At 51.7% G+C, this 21,387-nt stretch overlaps 1 protein-coding gene and 1 long non-coding RNA gene across 3 annotated transcripts; one reads left to right on the forward strand and one right to left on the reverse strand.

The window, feature by feature from the left end:
• Positions 1-2,034: 2,034 nt before the first annotated feature.
• On the reverse strand, positions 2,035-12,340 carry LOC135327189 (uncharacterized). Its single transcript, XR_010387342.1, has 2 exons — positions 12,122-12,340; positions 2,035-11,592 (listed from the first exon to the last, which is right to left on the reverse strand). It is a non-coding gene; the product is annotated as an uncharacterized LOC135327189 (long non-coding RNA).
• A 1,250-nt stretch (positions 12,341-13,590) lies between these two features.
• On the forward strand, positions 13,591-20,212 carry SERPINH1 (serpin family H member 1). Of its 2 annotated transcripts, none has more exons than XM_026097952.2 (5): positions 13,591-13,747; positions 16,205-16,821; positions 17,050-17,148; positions 17,565-17,797; positions 17,977-20,212. In XM_026097952.2, the coding sequence occupies exons 2-5, from the start codon at positions 16,239-16,241 to the stop codon at positions 18,277-18,279; spliced, it is 1,218 nt and encodes a 405-aa protein (XP_025953737.2). In that variant the 5' UTR covers positions 13,591-13,747; positions 16,205-16,238; the 3' UTR covers positions 18,280-20,212. The 2 variants fall into 2 exon arrangements, with proteins under 2 accessions (XP_025953737.2, XP_025953736.2); XM_026097951.2 differs by having other exon boundaries at positions 13,594-13,747; positions 16,208-16,821.
• The last annotated feature ends 1,175 nt before the right edge of the window (positions 20,213-21,387 follow it).

The following is a 21,387-nucleotide window of genomic DNA, read 5'->3' on the forward strand; positions in this document are numbered from 1 at the left end:
TCTCTGCAGGGAAAGACGGCTCTCTGGCTGGCTGGAGAGAGCCCTGCCAGGCCTGGTGCCTCTCTGCCTGTGTAGGAACAGGGCCTAAATTAATCCTGCAGCACGCTAATTTGATCTCTATCATCCCATCTCTCTGTCGGCTACTAAATCTTATCCAGTCCATCTCCTCTGTCTCAACTATTTTTAAATCCCTTTATTTCCGCCGGTCTCTCTTGTCTTGGTGCAGCCTTTCGTATAGGCTTCACTGACAGTTATATCCTGGAAACTCTTCCTAAATATTATTGTTCTCCCAGGGGTGCTCTCCACCTCCACCAGGGATCAGAAGGAGCTCAGCGATGCAGACCAGGGTTCGAGCTGTTCCTTGTGGTTTTCTGACACTTCTGGAAGCATGGGAAGGTATTGGCCCCGGCCACATGCAGCCAGAAGCGTATTCCCAGTGCAGGACCCGGGGCGTGGGATCTGGCCTGGGACAGGCAAGAGGAACCCTTGGTTGCAGTCAAGCCTGGGGGAGGTTTCGCCTTGATCTCACCCAGGAGATCTCACTCTCAGGACAGTGATTGCACATGCAGCACTTCTGCTCCTATGAGGGTCCCATGAAACCAGAACACCCCTTGGCACGGTCTGCACCCTTTGTTCTCGGCATGGCCCAGCTTGCAAAGACAAGCTGACAGGGCTGTGGTTTTGTGCGCGGACGCTGCTGTCACCAAGGATGAACAACATCCCTGCACCCTTGACTGTGCCCTACCCTCTCCCACGAGAATGTCACTCCAGGCTGTTGGTGGGTGCAAGGTGCAGATACACTAAGGGTCTTGCTGCCAGCAGCAGTGCTAAACCTTAGCTCCAGGGGCAGAGGCTTGAGCTAAGATGTTCACACATGGCTAGTGCTTGGGGAAACAGGCTCAGGAAGCATGGAGTACTGCCTCTGCAGACTAAGACCTCTTCATTTTATGGTTAGCTGGCACATGTTAACATAGCAAAGTGGAGGTGACATCAGGGTACACATGACTTTCTGTTTATCTGAAGCAAGAACACCAAGGTTCTCAAGCTAATCAGGAAACACAGGTAATGAGGTCCTACAGGACCTGCTGGAGAACATGGTTCGGTAGTATTTCAGTGCACCTCTAAAACCTCCTGTCCATGAAGATTTAGTTGCCCCAACTCTACATCAGCCCTGGGGGACCCACACTGGCTCCTGCAGAGCCTTTTGGCTGTCTCTCGACCCTGTTGCCCCATGACCCAGGGTCTGGAAGGACATCTTCACTTGGGCACACATCAGACACAATCTGCATCTGTGCATTTGTATTGTGCTGGGTTAAGGTAATGACCAGACCATTAGCTCCATGCAGGAGGGCATGGAGCTAATGTGAGTGTGTCTATGGTGATGGCAAAGTCAACCTGCAACCCAGCTAACCAGCACGCAGCTAACTAAGGAGAGACCTGTTGTGTTGGCCAGCCAAAGCTTCCAGGCCTCTGAGCATGAACCTTGCATGGGCCAACAGCAGCAAAACGCACAATTGCAAAGCCTGGTTTGTAAAACACTTCTTGTGGGTTGTCAACCAGGAGGTTTAGGTGATGGCATTGGTCGTCAGCCAGACACGATGTAGAATGGGCTGAGTATGATCAGAGAAGTCCATACACGTGTGTGTGAACACAGGGATGCACGAAATGACCCCACTTGCTGCCTCGTAGCCCCTTCCATGCAGTGACTGCAGACCTTTCTGCAAATGCCGTGACTCGACCTGCTCGCCTTATGTGCCCTAGTAGGACAACGGAGATGGTCGGCGTGAATCGCTTCAAAGGCATGTGGTGAGTCAGTGGCAGAGCCTGGGGCACAGCGGATCCATTATGCATCCCACATTTAATGAACTTGCCTCCAGCAGACCCAATTACTCTATTAGCTAGAACGAGGGATGAGCAGAAAATCACTGTTACAGAGTTAAATCACCAAGAAAGGCATTGTCACTGTGACTGAAGATATATCTGATTTGAGGCGTGTTTGGAAAATGGCTTCAGCTGGAAAAATTAGGACAAAAATGAGAAAAAAAACTAAGCAGTTTATTTCGATGTCTTCAAAATTTTTTTGTGTTCTTTGTCTGAAAATGATGTTTCAAGGCTACATTTCGCCTTTTAATTCAGAAGAAGAGTGAAACAAAAAAGAAACAAAATGTTTCATTCAAATGAAGTGTTGTGGATTTCCCTTTTGGCTTGAAAAATCACTCCTTCTGACTTTATCTCAAAGGAACAGTGAATTGGATCTCCTGGAGTGACCATCCTAATGAAAACTCCATTCATGCCAAAGCTGTGCCTGTAACATTGGAGAGGAGCTGCGCAGTGGGCCTGAAAGAACCATCAGCTATCACGTCCAGGAATAAAAATACACAAACGCCAAAACCCAAGGGTCTTTTTCAATATATAGTTAAGGGAGAGATTCCCAAAGCCATCAAATGAAGAAGACAGTTTTGGGGGGAACCCCGCAGGGCTGCTGATGCTGTTCGCCGACCTTAGCTATGCAGATCAGCACCTGGTTCGTGTGAGCTCCTCATCTCAGCTCCTCCACAGTTGACAGAGAGCCATCTCTAGCAGATAATTCATCCCACCATGGCACATAGGATGCATAATGCCAGCAAAGAAAGGAGATTTGATGAAACACCTAACATTTCTTTGCTAAAGCCAGATGAGCTGTGTAGGGTCATGATGCCCTATAGAAACTTCCACCACCACTGTAGCCACTAGCACTTATTGCGTTGGGATCTCTGCTGCATCTTCACGTATACTTCTCGCTCAGACCACCCCTCACTTCCCCATCTTCCATGCTCCATTTGAGATCCAAACCTTTTTTTTAAGGTACATCCCAACTCCCACCAAATTCCCAGCCATGACCATCAAATGAAGCAAACACAGCAGAGTTTCCCAGTACCAAGACCAACTCTGCCACTCAATACCTGGCCCCCAACAGCACTCCTGTAGCAACTTTTTCCCTGGGGGAAGATCCATATGTTTCTGCCTAGGGTTTCCAGGTGCTCTGGGCTCCATTCTTCTCCTGGCCTGGCTGCCACTTCCCGTAGTGACTGAGGGATGTCGATGCCGTAGGAGAATCCAAGCTCACCTCCTGGGTCTTAAGATACGCAGGCAGCCTAGTCATCTGCCTGCAGTTCTGAACACCAGCAACAACCGAGCAATTCACCATCAGACCAGCTCACTGAATGGATTCTCCCTGGATTTGCATGAATGACATGCAGTGTGAGGAAGGAAAAGGAAATGTGGAAAGGGGACTGTGGGAGAAGGAATAGGGTAGCCCTTTCGTGGGCAATTGCACCAGGTTAAGTGTGACAAAGGTGCCCATGGAGTCTCAGCAGGCACAAGGTCCATCAAAGAGCCAGAGAAATGGCTTTTCTCTGACTCCTGGCAACTGTGTCCAGCTGGAGAATGGGAAAGGGGGGGAAATCTCTCAAAAGTTGAAAAATAAAAGCAAACAGAAGGAAAAAAATGAAGACAGAGAAAAAGGGATGCTCAGGGAGAATTCCTGAAAAAAATTTGAAACCTGACCTGGAAACCTGGCACTGGAGGACATCCATGAATCAAAGTGAACAGGAGACACCAAACGTTCTGCATTTTACTTTGCAGACCTCTCATCACAAGCATATTCCCTGAAGAGGTGCCTGGGAGGTCTCCTTCTAGAAAAGGACCATGAAGGGAGCACGTGTTAGGTGAGTTACAGCTCAAAGATACGGGTTCAAAGGAGACTGCCTGGGCAGGAATCACTGCTGGGCTTGAACAGAAACTGAAATTTTGGATCTGGGGCTGTCCCAGCCTGGAAGCAAACTGTTGTCCTGGGCTTTTTTACAATTTAGAATTTGCATAATGTACAAATTACAATTTCTGCACTATTTATGATGTCCAGCACGCTGCATTGGCATTGGAAACCACAGTCAACAGTAACCGCAGCTGGGTATTACCATATCCAACAGATACCTGTGACCTTAACACTTAGGACTTGAGTGTTTCCCTTTAAATAAACTGCAGCCCTTTATTCATGCTCTGAACTATTCCAAGCTCAGGAGCTGCCTTTCATTCTTTGCTGCTTCTTCTCTATGTTCGGGCAGCAAATGAACTTGAAATAAATCCCAGCTGGATGGGGCTGAGCCACATGCATGCAGGGGAGGAGAAGGGTGGCTCTAAGAGGCTTTGATTCATGCATGTCTTAATAACCTCAGCATGCTGCTGGGTACTGAACCAGGAGCGATCACAGGGGGCTACAGGTCCTGTCCTCCAAGCCAGCAGCATCCAAAAGTGCAAATAGATTTTGAAAGACTGAACGCAAGTCGTTTGTGCATGGCTGCTAATCGTCCAGCATCCCCCAAAGGTAATCAGGAGGGAAACAACGGTCCCCATTCATCTCGTCCTCCTACCCCACCTCTCTCATGCTTGCCCAACCGCCTCTGCCGTGTGCTAAACAAGAGCCCTTGTGTGCAAAACCAAGTTCATCAGCACCAGCGCCAACTCTGGGGTTGCAAACAGCCTCTCAGACCCCGGGCGCAATGCAAGAAATGTTTCATTCACCGTGTGTCAGGCTCAGAGCATGAACTGTGCTGCCTTTGGGCAGCCTCGTAGCCAGAGGTGCAAAGGGGCAGTCTGTGCATCCTCTCCCACTGCAGGAAACAGAAAGCTCCTTGCTTAAAGCAAAGCTCGGATATCCCAGTTGGAGAAGTATCATAGGTGATGGTCCCATGGTGCAAACACAAAGCAAGAGCCTGTTCTTGCCTGGCCAGAAGGTGGGAGAGGAGACAGGGATGCAGAGGGGTGGCATAGCGGCTGCTCTGTGGCCATGGGGTGCCATGCAGCTGCCTTCCTGGCCCTGAGAGCAGATATAAAAGTGCTTCCATCCCCATCGTCAGGTGGGATTTGAGCTGGAGTAATCATGGAGCCTCTGCTCCGCTTAAGAACAGCTGGCAAACAGCAGTTCAGCATCCCATGGCACCTCCAGATTATCTGTCCAGGGGGAGAGAAGATGCCTCTGCGACTCTATAAAATGCTCAGCATCCTTTTGGAGAACAGATGCAGCACACGCCAGGGAAACCGGTACAGGACTCCCAGTACAGGACTCCTGGGCTCTGGTTCTGCCCCAGACTTGTGACCTGTGCCTCAGTTTCCCCAACTTTTAAGCCAGGACGATCATCCTTGCCCAGCTTTACTAAATGCTTGGAAACTGCAGAGGAAGATCTTCATATGTGATGAGCCAGAGCTCATCACAGATGAGCAGATGCTGAGCCCTGTGAGGTCTTGGCCATCTTCCATTGAACAGCTGGGCAATAACAGCCATGGGGCTTTCCCTGCTCCAGGACCTGCATTTCTGTTCTTATTGCAGCCATAGACATCTCCTGAGTGCCTGACTAATCCCATGACTCAGTACTACCATGATGACTTCTGGGATTTGCTGGACCAGCTTGGAAGAGGGGAAAAAAATCTTCCAAGGTTTAATGCTTCTCTTAGCATCGTAGGGATCACAGTAACATCTTCATCAGCATGTTACGGATATATCCCCTGGTCTATGCACTGGCAGGAGAGTGTGGCCAAACTACTCCCAGTGCCCACACTGGCTAATTTAACTACAGAAACAGTCAAAAGGCACTTCAACCCTGTCCGTCCCATCCCAGTTACTTGCCAAGGCATTCCAGTTCCCAGTGGCCAGGACACCAGCCAAGTGTGACGGGGCTCAGCCACGTGCACAGCTCAGACTCTGCAAGACTTGCTGTGTCCAACGGCCAGAGGGCGATTTGCTAGGAAGAAGCAAGAAAGAAACATTTGCAGACGCCAAACATTTTTTTTGCTCTCTCAGTGAAGACTGCAAACAGCGGTGGTTAACTCTAAAATGGAAAACAGAAGATCCGTTGGACAATCAACAGCTTTCCTCTCTTCAAGTTATAAAACGATGAAAATGGAAATCTAACAGTGGCATTTGCTCCTAAAATTAACATAACTCTCCCTGACGCTCTGCAGGACAAGGAGCACAAACCCCAGAGCTCTGCCAGGACAGACATCTGACCCTCGAAAAGCTTGAATGTGTAGCCACAGCCCGTTAACATCTGGAACAAAATGTTAACGGCCCCCACTGAAGATTACATTAGCAGACATCGCTCTGCAAGAATGCATCAGAGTTGCATCATGTGGGCTCCTTGAATTTTCCAGAAATCCAGCCTCCCACCTCTTGCCTGCCAGGTTTTCACTGGAGAGCTATACAGTAGCTAGGAAATCCACACTGTGATTTTCTGATGGTGTGTTTTAAACAGGCAGGCGTATTTAGGCTAGGCAGAGTAAGTGGGTTTTGATGTACAGGGACATACGAGAGACCTTTCTTTTTGCTAACGGTCCTGCACACAGAAACATTATTCTGGGATATAGGCAACCTCAGACCGAGAGAAATGTATGGTTAAATGTATTAAACATTATATATGACACTATTTATCTATCACACACAGCGAAAGGACATCAAAAATATCATTAAAGCTGTGAAAAGCACTAAAAAGACTAGAAATACCAAATGAAGTTCAACTGGGCAACCTCCATTCAAGCCCAACCATTCTTCTCTCACAAAGGAAACAAAAATCCCTAAAACTGCCTTATCTCTGTTCTCATCGTTAGTGTGTCCTCAATTCACCACCAGCTGGTCCTCTTGCCCCCCGCAAACCAGTCCTGGCTTTTTGCAGATACATCCTAGACTGCTCTGGGGGTTAAACTGCTGGACTGAATTTGGACACGAGCTCGCGTCTACGTGAAGGCAACGGGCTGGTGTGACATTTGCCTCCCTCGTGGGTGTATTGTGTCATCCCAAGCAAAGGGAAAAAATATATCTAGAGAGACAAACCGTTATGGTCCCAGCAGATCAGCACACCGAGCTCAAAGGGGACAGGGCAGCTGGGGCCTGTGGTCCCTGGGCCCTGATTTCGGGTGGAGCTGGGAAGGATGAAGCTCTTTCTCCTTCTGTATCTCTCCAGGCAGGTTTTCTGTTGTCTGCGTGAGAGTGGAAAAGACGAAGAGGCTGCCAAGCCCCTTCCTAAGCATCCCGCTGTTTACATATCCGCAGCACGTGGGCGATGAGAAATGCACATGCCGTTTGCTCCTGCTGGACCGCTGCCCGGCGCGGGGTGACGAGCCCAGCGTGTCCTTCCTCGGATTCAGCCACCCCCTCCTCTCTTCCTGCCTTAAACTGCTGCTTCGAGATTCCCAAAGTCCAAAATGCAGCAAAACCACCGGTCCCAGCCTTGCCCCGCATGTAGCCCCCGCATCCCATCAGCATCCCCAGTGCCAGTTTTGCAGCTTTGCAGGAAAATCCCATCGGGAACCTGCTTTCAAACAACCAAGCCACTTCAAGGGACACTGGATAAGATTTCTAGGGCCCAAGATGGGCTAATTATTCTGGTTACACAGGAGGCTGTGAAACTTGTGCGTGCACACGCATGCACACGCCGAGCCCGCCCCGCTGCCGGCTCCGAGCACAGCGCTGCGCTGGAAGCACAAGAATGGCTGGCGGCAGATCCCCCTCGGCCGCAGGGTCGGCTTTAGGGGCGTTTCTACTCCCTCCGCTGGCTCCAGAATAAATGGTTTCCTTTTAAATCCCGTTTCCTTAGAAGGGGACTGAAACGCTGCGGGGCGGGGGGAAGAGAAAAGAAAGATCTTACTAATGTCCCAGTGGCTGCAAGCTCAGCCTTTTACGAGACGTCAGAGATTCCCCCCAGCAGCCCCAATGCCATGCACGGCTCTGAGCAAACCAGCCTCCCAAGCTGCTCGCAGGACTTTTCCGCTCGCATTTTGTATTAAAGGGTCAAAAGCTGGAAACTGCGTGTTTTCCACTGCCGAGCTTGTACCTCTACGGAGGTATCAGCGTGGAAGGAGCACGGTCCCCGACGGTCCTCCCTGCTCGCTGCCCAGCCGTGGCAAACTCCTGCCCCAAGCTGGGGCCGGCTGCGAGGACCCCCAGCTCCCCGCTGCACCCGGGACGGTGCGGGATACGGGGGTTGGCCAGGCGACCCGCAGTTACCCGTGCTGGACGTCTGCCCGGGCCACGCAGATGCCATACTTTCCGTCTGAAAGCACCGGAGGAATTTCCCTCCGCCCCAACGTGCTGGCAGGAGACCCGGTGGATTTTGAACCTTTCTGTGGAGTATTAAACCGGGATTACGAACTGGGATCGAGGCGGGCTCTCTCCTCAATGCCCCGTTGCAAAGCAGCAGCTGGGGCGTTGCTAGTCCATCCTTCCTCGTTTGTGCATCGCAGCAAACCCGAAATAACCACAGATGCAGGACTCACTCTCCTCTGGGGCAATTGCATTCTTTTCCTCTTCCTTTTTCTTGCCCATCATATTTGCTGAAGCAGCAAAAGCCGACCAGCGCTTTGCAGAGGACGCGTGCATGCGCGGCCTGGACTTGCACCTTCAGAGCTTGCAAGCCCACCCCAACGCGTGCCAGAGTGCCGGGGCTCGGCATCCCCTCGCTGCGACGCAGCCACATCCCCCCGGCCCCGCTCCAGGGGCAGCAGGCCGAGCAGCGAGGAATTTGGCTCATCGTTGCTACAGACCAGACAGGCCGGGGCACGGGTCCACAGGACGTCCAGCCTTTCAGCTTCAGTGATGTCCTTTGTGTGCCGTCTATTCAGACAAAGCCGGGCCCTTCCAGCTCCAGCCTAACCAGGACCCGCAGTGGGGAAAAACGGCTGCAATTCAGCCCGAGCCCGAGACATCGCGGTCTGCAAAGTCACCGCTCCGTGACATCTTGAACTGCGTGGATGAGTTTTGAGGACAGACATGTCACGTCCCTCCCTGCTACTCACAAGCTCTGCAGAAGGCTAAGGACCAAGAGAAAACCATTTACCCCTGGGCAAAGAGGCTGGACGATGCCAAAGGGAGGCAGCCGAGTGGCAAAGGAGGTTGTTACAAATGGAAAATTAAAGTGCCGATCCTGAATTTGCCCTTGTGCTAAGCAGAGAAGCAGGATCCCACCGGAGACTTTGCACGTGGGTGCCCAGGGAGCCAGGCAAGCTCTGGATGGGGAACCCTCACAACACGTGGTCCTGCCTTGGGGACCAGCGCTGGACCCCCCACCTGAACTTGCTCCTTCAAAGCCAGAGAGCTTCAGGCCTTGACCGTGTTCGTCAAGGGTTCGGGCCAGCCCCTCCGTGGCTCAGGGGTGGATAACGCCACTGCAGAGAAGCTGCCGTGGAAATAAAAGATGTTTCAGCTGTTACCTGGTGGAGGCTGCAAGGAGGAACAATATCATCTTCACTGCCCCCGCCATGATCCTTACAGTTCCCATCACCTCAAACGCCCCACGGCCCAATCCTGCCAGGTGCTGTGCACATCACAGCTCCCTCCAAGAGAGCTCCAGCACCAGGATGGCTTTGCAGCTTCACTGCCAGATGCATGCTGGCTCCGAGCATCCCTGCCTTCCTTAACTGCAGCACAGGGAAACCCCAGAGATAACTGAGTTTCCCAGAGGGGGATGTGGGGAAGGGGGTCTCCGACAGGCTGAGCGTCTTCAAAATATGCAGGCTTGCAAAAATCACAGGCTCAAATCTCAGTTTTTGAAAGCAGGTTAGCCGAATTCATTCATGCCTCATGGCTCAGTGCCATTAACTTGACCTTTTAAAATGGGAATATTCCATGTATTCCACATACTTTGACTGTCAAAATTCCCCAGATGCATCTAGTAAGAGCAGGTTTCCATTGCTGTCCCGGTTAATCCCGTCCTTCCCACACCAAGGGGCTGCACCGCTCCCCAGGGCTGCCCACAGTTGACGAGGGAAGGCTCCTCTCAGTACGGAGAGATGAGGTCCTAGTCTTCCCATTCAGATCCGGAAAAATGATCCATAAAATTTGCTCTGGACTCAGAAACCCCCCCAAAACCTGGATGTTCAAAATCACTGCTCAGTGCGAGACTTCAGGAGACCTGAGCACATCCCCGCGTATTCCCGTTGGTGTCTGCTTATGGAAGCACCGTCCATGAATCTGTCTAACGCATTTTTGAACCAGCTGAGCCCATCTGTCTCCTGTGGATACAGCTGTGTGGAAAAGGACTGTCTGTAATTTCTTTTTGCATGATCTCTCATTAGTTTCTACCCAGCTCCATGCTCTTGGACTGTGGGACCTGGTGGATACCTTCAACCCACCATCCCATTAAAGGTGGGAGCTGCAAGAAGGGACTCTGCGTCTCCTCTCTAGAAATCACCTTCATTGCTGGCGTTGCTACAGACCCTGCCTGATCCTGGAAAGCAGAAATCCGGCACCAGCGGTGTCTCGGGTCAGTTTAAAAGACGTCTGACTCAATCCCTCACGTGGGCACCTCAGTCAGTCTCCCAGGTCACTGCAGCCTACAGGAAAGGGTAAATATGCAAAGCTGCTGGAGTTTATACTAAAAAGTCCTGTCCAAAGAGCCTGTTAGACTCCAATGTTTGGTTTCATGTATATTTGCAGGAAATAAAATGCTTCTTTAATAAGCAATGAAGTGAGTTAGTAAGGCTGCTTTATAAAAAGCCAAGCCAACCAGCCAGGATGGCATTAGCCCAGATGTTTTACGGCTGCGCAGTAGCCCAGATGTTTTACGGCTGTTGTTTAATGCAGGGTTGGGTGCAGGATCCCAAGACCCGGCGGACTTTCCCCTGCCCCAGCAGCTCCCCCCAGCCCAGCAGTAAATCTCCATCCAGTTTGTCGGAGCATGCGACATCAGATCCCTATCAAACGCTGTCTGGGCTTTTTGTATGTCTTAGCTTAGTAGATTTGCCCCTTTCTAAAGCAAAGACTCTCTGTCCCCGGGAAACATAACCGCACTCGAAATAGCTCGCGGCAAAAGAAATGCGAGTTTTGGCCTGCGCGCAAGCGCGTTGAAAAGACGGGCGGCCGGGGCGGAGGAGCTGTGCTGGAGCACGGCTGTGTCTCTTGGCAGCTGGGCCCCCTCATTAAAGCAGCAGAGGAGACGGAAGAAGGCAACTCCCAGTATCGCTCCCCCTTCCCGATCCTCTCCCCATCCCACTGCCGGCTGCAGGATCTCCTACGTGGCACTGTGGGGGAAGGGAGCGCCTGCCGCAGAGCCGGCAAAGCCGAATCCCGCTTGGAAATGCCTCGATGGCAATAGAGATCTTCCCCCCGACGCAGATCAGCCCCATTCCCAGCACTTTTATCCCCCCTAAAATATGGTCATGATTGAGATCAAGCTGTTTGCAGCCACTGTGGTAGAATTTACTCCTTTTCCGCACCTTGAAATCATAAGGCACTGCAGATTTATCGTGTTTTTCTTAGCTCAGAGAAATGCACAAACGACTATGGTATTTGGGGGGGATAAATCCATAGTGGGGGGCCCTTGGTCACTGCAGGAATAGGGGGGTAAACACTCAAAAATCAGGGAAAAACTGCAACATCTGTGTGCTGGGCTGCCTGCCCTCAAACACAAAGAACTATTTTTATTCAACCCCAATTTCCCGTTATCGAGGCAAATCCATTTAGGATATTTGAAGTACGGCGCCCTGCATCTCTGCGGAAGGAGTTTGGTGCTGGGAGGCATTGCGAGAGGTCAAGATGAAAAGTTTTAGGATTCATTTTTAACTTCACTAGGAAGAACAAAAATTGTGCATGGGAAGTAATTACCCAGAAGGGTTTGAAGGTGGAGCAATTCGAAGCTTGGCAGGGCTCACCAGCTGCCACTGGGAGTTTAAAGGAGCTTTTCTCCTTTCTCGGTGGCACGTGCTGCTGGCGCAGGTGAGCAGCATTGCGCCTGCCCTGCACCAAGACCAGGAGCAAGGACATCACCAAGCTCGAGTGTATTGATTGTCTGCAATCGGCAAATTCATTTTTTTTCCCCACGGCAAATTAGTAATAAAGACTAGCAAATACTGCTATTAAAAAACCACTTGGGGGCAAATTCTGGTCATTTACGTAGATGCAAAGTCCCACAGAAGGCAAGAAAATTGCTTCCGATATACCCTAGAGTACGCAACGACGTGATGTGCAAGGCACCTCAAATCTCCCCCTCCTAGTGAATCCCTCCAAGAGGGAGGCTGAGCTCTGAGCATCACCATCGTGATGCCTTTAGGACCATCTGGGCACGTTAACATCATTAAAGGCTGCAGTGTAAAGTACCTGCTTGGGTGCAAAATGCCCGGGGAAGAGGACAGCCAGGAATGTTTCGTTCGGGCCCTTCCTTCTCCGCACGGTCACCCTGGAAAAGACAAAAAGGAAAAAAAGGTCATCCAAAGCCAGGAGCCTTCAGGCTGCTGAAACGCCTTCACGTTTGGCACCCACAAGGTCACCCATCGATCAAGACCCCTCTTGGCACTTGGTCCCTGTAACAGCTTTTGTGCAAATTACGCCGCATGGATCAATTCAGCCACAATACAGGGTATCGGGAAGGGATGAAGGAGATGCTCTTCCTCACAGCCAGGAACAAACGCCCGGCTGGCCGGGACAAACCTGCCGTTATCTGCTACGGCTGTTATCAAGGTCATGGTGCTGGAAACCACGCTGCGAGCGAAGCCATCGCCGAGACGCAGGGTTGGTTTCGCTATTGCAGCTCCGGGGAGCTGGTTTCTAGCAGCCGACGGAAGATTTTGTACGGGGGGGGCTCAAAGACCTCCCTCTGAGGGGCTGAGGATCTCCTCGCACGGCATCATCTGAAGGGCTCAGAGAGCAGCAAGATGTCACTTTTCGATGCCAGAATTGGCACTGCGGGGGGCTGGACGGTGGGAAGATGAGATGATCCTAGTACAGGGCGCTCGCAAGATGATGACCCAGGTTTGAGGGCAGAATAGTCAAAACTGGATGCTCTTTTTTACCATAGCAACAAGAGGTACGTGCCGAGACCCGTCTTTTGAGGGAAACAACAAATTTGTGGAGCCAAAAACAATATTCGGGGGGGGGGGGGAATGGAAGGAAATTACGTGGAGATGGGAAGCAAAGGAAGACACAGACAGACCTCAGCTAAACAGCACAACGATGCAGCATGTCCCTGCTAAGGTGGTCACCATCACTGAGTTTGGTGCTTAAATCTCTGGGTGGTGCCTAGGACATTGCAGCCACTAAGGGGGTTTTAGTGCCCACGGGGAGAGGGATGGATGGATATATCAGTGTGGGGTACAGCAAGATATGGAAGCTCTCCAGCTGCCTGTAACTTGGCCCTTAGGTTGCTGCAGAGCCGAATGGAGGTCCCCATGGGTGTCAGCGAAGAGGGGGCATTTTGGATGGCCAGATGTGGCCCAGACTGCGGGTGTCACCCCTTGGCTGTGCCTGCTCCGCGTGCAGCCAGGCGTGGGGCAAAGAGCAGCACTTCTGGGGGGGAAACCCACACCCGAGAAGCAGAAATCACCCAGAGGAGCTGCAAAACCAGACCGGCCGGAGCGTCGTGAAAGGGCAAAGGCTCCCGTTTGCCTTGGGGGAGCCCCAAACCCATCCTGCTCCCCCATCCCTGCCGCAAGGCCCGGCTCAGGGCAGGCACAGGGCAAGCTCCAGCCGAGCCTGGAGAAGGAGGGACCACGCACCCCCCGGCCCAGCCGGACCCCCCCGCTTGCAGCAACGGGGGCCGGGCGCTCCCTGCCATTGGTGGGCGGCCCGGAGAGACTGGTCGGATCCTCCCCTTCCTCTCCCTCCCCAGGCGGTTTTGAGAGGTTTTTTCCCAACTTTTCCAGAAGTTTCTCGGCGGCCCCTTATATACCCCCTCCGCGGGACCGCGAGGTGCACAGGGAAGCCGAGCAAGGCAGCGCCCCGCTCCAGGTAAGGGGGGCCGGGGGGCGCCGGGGGGGGGGGGTATTTTGGGGTCCTTTTGTGCTGCCCCGCAGGGCAGCCGGGGAGTGCACGGGGGGGGGGGGGGGATGAGGCTGCCCAAAAGCCAGCTCCGTTTTTCCCTGTTCTGCCAGAAAAAAAGACCCTAAGATATCCCCCCCCCCCCAAGCTTGCTGGAGATGCTCGCAGCTCAAGCTGCGCCCTGTGTTTGCACCCTCGAGGATTTTTGTTTTGCAAAGGGTGAAGAAAGAGAGGGAGAAGGGAAATACGGACTTGGTGCAAGGGGTTGCGAGCCGCCAGCTCCTGCCCAGCCTGGGAGCCCCCCGAGCAGGAGGGAAGACTCTGCCTAGATCCTTTAGGTCCTGCCTAGAGCCCAGATTAGGCAGCCTGCCTAATCCTGCTCCTCTGCCTGCCGTAACACACTGCGGTGCCCCGCTGCTGGCGTGGAAAGGGCCTTGGCTTGCACGCTGCTTGGCTCGCACGCCTCTTCGCTCGCACGCAACACAGCCCTCCAAGGGATGCGGGCGTCCGTCCGGCGACGGCAGCGCCGATGCCGCGGGGATCGAGGGTCCCCTGCGTCCCCCAGCAGCTCCGCCGGCTGCCACGCTGGCACGGGGCGTCCCCGCGCAGGGCCGGGCCTGGCCGACGCAGCGGAGGATGTCATCGGCTGCGCCCTTCCCGGAGCAGTGCCCAGCCCCGCTTCCACCCTGGGTTGCAAATCCAGCAATCATCTCACCCCGCGGCCAAGGATGGGCAAGATTTCTCTGCGCCGCCGCCGCGGGCTGCGTCACCCACGGCAGCCCGAGGTGCCGGGCCAAATTTCTTGCCAGTCTGTGAAGTAATGAAGCTTATTTTAAACGGCGGATGTAAGCGGTGTGGGCCGCGCGTTGCTCGCAAGAGAACTACTCCATGTATCTGTTTTCTTTCAGAATGAAAAAGGCAAACGTTGACCTCACTATGAAACAGTTTCAAGGTATCTTTAGAAATAAAAGGAGGAGAAAAAAACAGAAAAAAACCTCAGATTTTTAAATGCTTGCCGCACCCAATGCCATCCGCACCTTAAAGTGCGTCTAGGACAATTTTGAGCCCATTGCACAAGTCTTTCTCCTGGGTAGCCTCCCCTTCAGCAGATGTGGTCCCCAAAGGATTGCAGGACACAAACTGCCTCCCTTTCTGAGGCTACGTAATTCCAGCTCGGGCAGAGGGTCCCTGGTGCAGCTGCGCACTCCCAGCTTTGCTCCGGGCTACGTGCATGCGTGTTTCCTTCCCTGGGTAATCCCAGGCGGCCCTTCGCTTCCTGCGCTGTTTGCTTTAACCCCGAAGCCGCCGTTGCAGCCGTTCTCGTCACTGCACGCAACCAACGGCCTCGGCCCCGAGCAGGGTGGGAGGCCACGGCCCAGGAACGTAACTCCATGGTAGCCTTGGGCGTGATGCTGCCTGCCACAAAAAAAAAGCTTGTTTTGGGCACGGAGGTGGAATTTAAATCCCAGCAATCTGCCCTCAGGAGGGAGGGTTCAGGGGCAGGTTATAGCCTCGGTGGCAGGAGGGATGAGCTGCCTTTTGGGTGTATTTTTTGCTGCCTGCTCAATAGAGAAGGAGTCCAAACAACTCGCATGGAGTAGATGTTCACCCTTGAGACCTGCAGGCTCCCTGAAGAGTTTTCAGGCATGGCTTCAGAACTAGTCTGAAGATATATCTAAAATCCCTACAGCATTTCAGAGCCCTCACTGGGGACAGGCACACTAAGGTTGTGATGAGATGCATCTACCTGGTGTATGTGTTGTGAAGGGGCTTTGCTGGGGGAGAGGAGGGGTCCACCATCTCCCTTTGCCCCGGTACCTTCCTGACAGAGCTGATCAGGGTCAGGTCTTCCCGAGGGACCCCTCTGACCGAGCCTGGTGGGAGCTCATGTGCTCCATCTAGTGCCTAGAAAGCTGAGCACTCGGATACTGAGCTGGAGTCTCCAGAGAAGAACGATCCCTGCTGTACCCCGACCACGGCAGCCCCGGTATCGACAAGCAACACTGGGTTACGTGGCCCCTGGACAGCAGAAACATCCTGCTTTTAGCTTTTCCTGACCAGGGCAGAGGTTTGACCTGCTGCTCTGGAGATGGAAAGATCTCTTGCTCCTATTCCCTGGGCCCTCCCCAAGGCCTTTAACGTAAATGAATGCAAAGCGATACATTAAAACTTGTTTAAAAGGGAAACTTTCATTCAAAATGCACAGGCCCGGCCTGTCAGAGTGCAGCCTGGACTTCTGGCACATTAATTCTTGCTCAAACCCAATGCAGAGCTGGGATGCTGGGACCTCAAGTGAAGCATTGACGCAGCTGCTCTGGCTTTCTGTCACTGGAGCCTAGGAGTGGGTTTCACTGGAAGAGCCCTTGGGATGTGTGAATGCTCCAGCAAGGGTTTGGGTCACGCTAACTGTGGACATTTCTTGCCCAGCAGGTCCCCAGAGGCGTTGGGTGCTGCCGAAACCATGTGCATTATTCTGGCGCTCGCTCTCTGCAGCCTCGCTGCAGCCGTGCCCTCGGAGGACAGGAAGCTGAGCGACAAGGCAACGACGTTGGCCGAACGCAGCACAACGCTGGCCTTCAACCTCTACCATGCTATGGCAAAAGACAAGAGCATGGAGAACATCCTGCTGTCCCCTGTGGTCGTGGCCTCTTCCCTCGGCCTCGTGTCCCTTGGGGGCAAGGCGACAACGGCCTCCCAAGCCAAGGCAGTGCTCAGCGCGGACAAACTGAACGACGACTACGTGCACAGCGGGTTGTCGGAGCTCCTGAACGAGGTCAGCAACAACACAGCCCGCAATGTCACCTGGAAGATTGGGAACCGCTTATATGGCCCGGCCTCCATCAACTTCGCTGATGACTTTGTGAAGAACAGCAAGAAGCACTACAACTACGAGCACTCCAAGATCAACTTCCGGGACAAGAGGAGTGCCCTGAAATCCATCAATGAGTGGGCAGCCCAGACCACAGATGGGAAGCTCCCAGAGGTCACCAAAGACGTGGAGAAAACTGATGGAGCCCTCATCGTCAACGCCATGTTCTTCAAACGTAAGTTCCACCTTCAATTACTGCTTACAATTCAACTACCTTCAATTATTGATTATTGATACAAGTGACCCAACTCAACCAGCTTGAGTCCATTCATAGCATCCCAAATGGGAACATAAACAAATCCGGGGTCCACTAAGGCCAGCTCTATTCAGAGCAGGCAGTTAAAAACTGCATGAAACTACCATCCATTCCCATTCTTATGAGCTGAATCTCTCTCTCCTGTAGCTCACTGGGATGAGAAGTTCCATCATAAGATGGTGGACAACCGTGGCTTCATGGTGACCCGTTCCTACACTGTGGGAGTTCCCATGATGCATCGCACAGGTAAGTTGCAAACCTGCTGCCCCATGCCAAGACCAATTGGGATTACACTCACTTCTACTCTGTTACCCAGTTTTCCAGTAATTGCTTCCATGTTTTGGTCCATCTGCAATGAGTGAGGGTAAATGAAGCAGGGTGTGCTTATTCTGTTGATCTGAGCTCTCTATGTGCATGGAGAATCCATGTTTACTATTAGGTGCTTGGCTGCTAGGAAGAGATCCTAGCTCATCACACAAGTGAGAGCAGCAGTTTTGAGGTGTTGCTAACTCTGCTGGTGCTAGGCCACTTCCTGACATGGTACTGGTGTCATTCCATTGCCAGTCAGTGAAGGCCCAGGGTGAATTCACAACAGGATTGTGGGTAGCTTTACCTGTGCCCTGCATCTCACCATTTCCTGCCTCTGTTTCTGACTTCTCAAGGTCTCTACAACTACTATGATGATGAGACAGAGAAGCTCCAGGTGGTAGAGATGCCACTTGCTCACAAACTCTCCAGCATGATCTTTATCATGCCAAACCATGTGGAGCCACTGGAGAGGGTTGAGAAATTGTTGAACAAGGAGCAGCTGAAGACCTGGTCTGGCAAAATGAAGAAGAGATCAGTAGCCATCTCATTGCCTAAAGTCGTTCTGGAAGTCAGCCACGATCTTCAGGTAAAGACAGTCCTTTAAGAGAGCAGTTAGGCCTTGCAGTTAGTTCTTGGGGGTGGGAGAGAAGCTAGCAAGGTGCTGTCTGTGCCAGGCAGCCTCTTCCCCAGGGGCTATCCTGACCATGGATGGAAAGGATTGCAGTGTCATCTCTGGGATGGTTGCTGACCTCTTTCTCCTTCTAGAAACACTTGGCTGACCTGGGCCTGACAGAAGCCATTGACAAAACCAAAGCTGACCTGTCGAAGATCTCTGGCAAGAAAGACCTTTACCTGTCCAACGTCTTCCATGCCGCTGCTCTCGAATGGGACACAGAAGGGAACCCCTACGATGCCGACATCTACGGCCGAGAGGAGATGAGGAATCCCAAGCTCTTCTATGCTGACCACCCCTTCATCTTCATGATCAAGGACACTAAAACCAACTCCATTCTCTTCATTGGCAGGCTCGTGAGGCCCAAAGGCGACAAGATGCGTGACGAGTTGTAGTTGGTTTTTTTCCAGAGATTGGTTTGGTTTGTGTTTTTAGTGAGGGATTTGAAAAAGGGGAAACACTATTTTGTATCCTTCTTGAACTATGGGTGCTATTCAGACCAGGGTGCATTTTGATGAGAAACCAGCATACACTTTACCTCACCCCAAAATACTCTATTGCACAAACCCACCTCCAGAGAGGAACAGGGGAGTCTGGCACAAGAGGGTCACCATGAGTGGAAGGGAGCTGGCACGCACTGTCTAAGCTATTGGTATCTTCAGCTGAGATGTTCAGGCCGATGCTTGGTTCTTCCCTGCACTAAAATTAAGCCTCCTGCTAAGTACCTTGCAGCTGCCATCAGCCCTGCAAAGGCGCAGGCCCTCCACCCTTCCATCTCAAATGCTTCTGCGCACTTAGCTCTGCCACTTTTCTCCCTTTTGGTGCCACGGGGCACTGCACTGGAGCTGCTCTGGTTGCTTTGCTGAAGTTGTTCCTTGCTGGTAGTGAAGGTAGGAGCATGCTTCCCTGTTCTTTCACCCAAGAACTGAGATTGCATGGAGTCATGCCCTTCTGTCCTGCCTAACTCTGCCCTGGATGATTGTTAAATGCTTCAGCCCAAGCAAAAGCCATCAGCTCCTCAGCTAGAGGGACACTGCAAAGACACGTGCAGCTTTGCTCGGCAGCAAACACTCCACAGAGAAGTGGCTTGGGGGGTTAGGGTGTCAGCAGAGGCCAAAGAGCAAATAGGCTCCTAGGGAGTGAAAGATGCATCTGAGGTCCCTCCAACACTCTTGCAAGACTGGGAGAAATTAACCATGAGTGTCTGTGCTCCACCTCTCTAGGGACCATGAGGGGGGCTCTTGGGCTAACATCTGTAGTTAAGCATCTTCTGCCAAGCAAACAGAGGAACTTCACTTCTCCTGGTGCTTTTGCATCAGCACATATGGCTGGGAAAGAGTTTACACTGTGAAGGTTCTCCCAATTACTACCAGGGCTGGTACCCATCAGCTCCTGTAGAAGCCCGAGAGATTCCTGCTGGCATGCGGAGGAAAGTGGACCAGCTCTCACTTCCACTTTGCTTAAATACAAAGCTTTAGAGCTGCCATTGCCTGACTTCCTAATGACCCTTTTTTGCAGCTCCTCTCTTTTTTCTGATACTTTAGCTCCCCATTGGCTGACCTCCATAAGGGCACACTGAAAAACAAACCTTGCCATGCACTCGGAGACATTGCAAAGCAAGTAATGACAAGATTATTAAAGTGAGAGGAAAATCCATATACCATAATCTAAATGCCAGTTGTTTGGAACCAGCAAGGACAGTGACTGCGCTGTTTTTCTGTTTTTGGTTCCCTGTCAATGCATTTGCTGTCAGGTTGCTATACAAGCCCAATACTGCATTGCTTCAGACAATACATGGGACTATTTCCACTTATTTATTAACAGTTAAGAAGTCTCTTATTAGGCCTAATTTCACAGAGCCAAAACTACAGCAACTCGTGCCCACCAAGTTTGACCTGACCGTGTCTTCTGCAGGTATGCAAGGTTACACAACTGCAGAAAGGCGTATGTGCCCTAATTCACATAACAGGCCAGCGGGAAGGAAAGTGCTGTCCTTAGTCTCTTCCCAGTCCATTCTCCAAGGCGTCTTCCCCAGTGTGTTGGGGGGAAGGGGGGAGGAATCCACAGGGAGGTAGTACCCAAATGCACGGGAAGCCTAAAACTCGGTGTGTATGCTAGACACTACCCAGTGAATCAGCGCACTGAAACCCACATGCTGTAGCACATGATGGAGAACGGGGGAGAAGGGGAGGGCAGGGCAAGAACACAGTGTGGGATATTGTGAATAATTTGCATCATGTGGATGCAGGTGTCTGATAGCTTTTATTGTCTGTTCTTGTACCACACAATGACAATTGTGTTATTTTGCAATAAAACTTTTTCAATGAACCTCTGGCCGTCGCAGTCACCTGTAGGGTTTGAGTAGAACAAGTATTCTCTTAAAAAGAGCTTAGGTAAATTCCCTACTATCCTTAAATCCAACATACCTTCCTTAATCTGCTATTTATAGATCAAAGCTACACCACATTAATTTCCATGACATCTATGTCATGGGAAAGAAACACTATTAGCAGCTCTGCTTTTCAAATACTCTATTTTTACATTTTTCTCTTGAAACTTTAAGTATCTAACATCTTTAATGCTCCACAGATAAGACAACTCACTGCCCTCCCTTGCTCTGACATTTAACTGTGAGCAAACAGCCCAGTTAAAAAGAAAGTACGGCATAGCAGCAATAAAACTGAGCTGTTAGGCACAGGGACTAGCCTTCCTGACCCTACAATCCAGTTTCTCTGGCTGGGATCCAGTGGAGGAAGACAGATGACAGAACAGGACTGCAGGAACCTGCACCATGGCTGTGGGCATGCAGCCAGATCTTGGAGAATCCAGGAAGATCAGACCCTGCTGACTTGTGTCCTTCTATTGCTGGAATTAACCTGCTGTCCATTCAATCATGCTACCTTCTGGTACACAGTCACAAGCAAAACTAGCGCTACAGATGTCTCCCCTTTCCCCTATGCACTGGAGTAGCACTTGTCTTGGACAGGCAGGTGCACAAATCCATGTGGAGCTCCTCACAAACTGAAAAAAACAGAGGGCACTTGCTGAATCACAGCCTTTCATTGCAGAAAAAACAAGTAGCCACCTCCAGAACAACCTTGGCAGCCAACGAACACCATCAACCTGGAATCGCTTTATTGCAAATGCATTAAAAGCCAGTTCATGCCTTCCATTAGCTCCTGAGCCCTCCCCATAAGAAATTTTGTTTTAAACACTCATAGCTTTTATCCTAGGGAGGACAGCATCTGCAAGACATGAGGAACTAAACTAGTCCTCTAGCTGTTTTAGCAGTTGGTTCAAACAGCACATGGTGGTGTTATACCCCAATCAATACATGCTGTGAACGTATTCTGACTGGGATCTCTCCGCACCCCAATACCTCTTCCTATTACACCCACTCATTTACGCCAGCACTTTCCCTGTGCCTAAATTGTCCCTCCCTGGTCTTACCTCCTTGAACGAGTCAGCTATCATACCCCTTTCCAAACTCCATCTTGGCAGGG

Source organism: Dromaius novaehollandiae, chromosome 1 (assembly GCF_036370855.1).
Source record: "Dromaius novaehollandiae isolate bDroNov1 chromosome 1, bDroNov1.hap1, whole genome shotgun sequence".
Lineage (NCBI taxonomy): Eukaryota > Metazoa > Chordata > Aves > Casuariiformes > Dromaiidae > Dromaius > Dromaius novaehollandiae.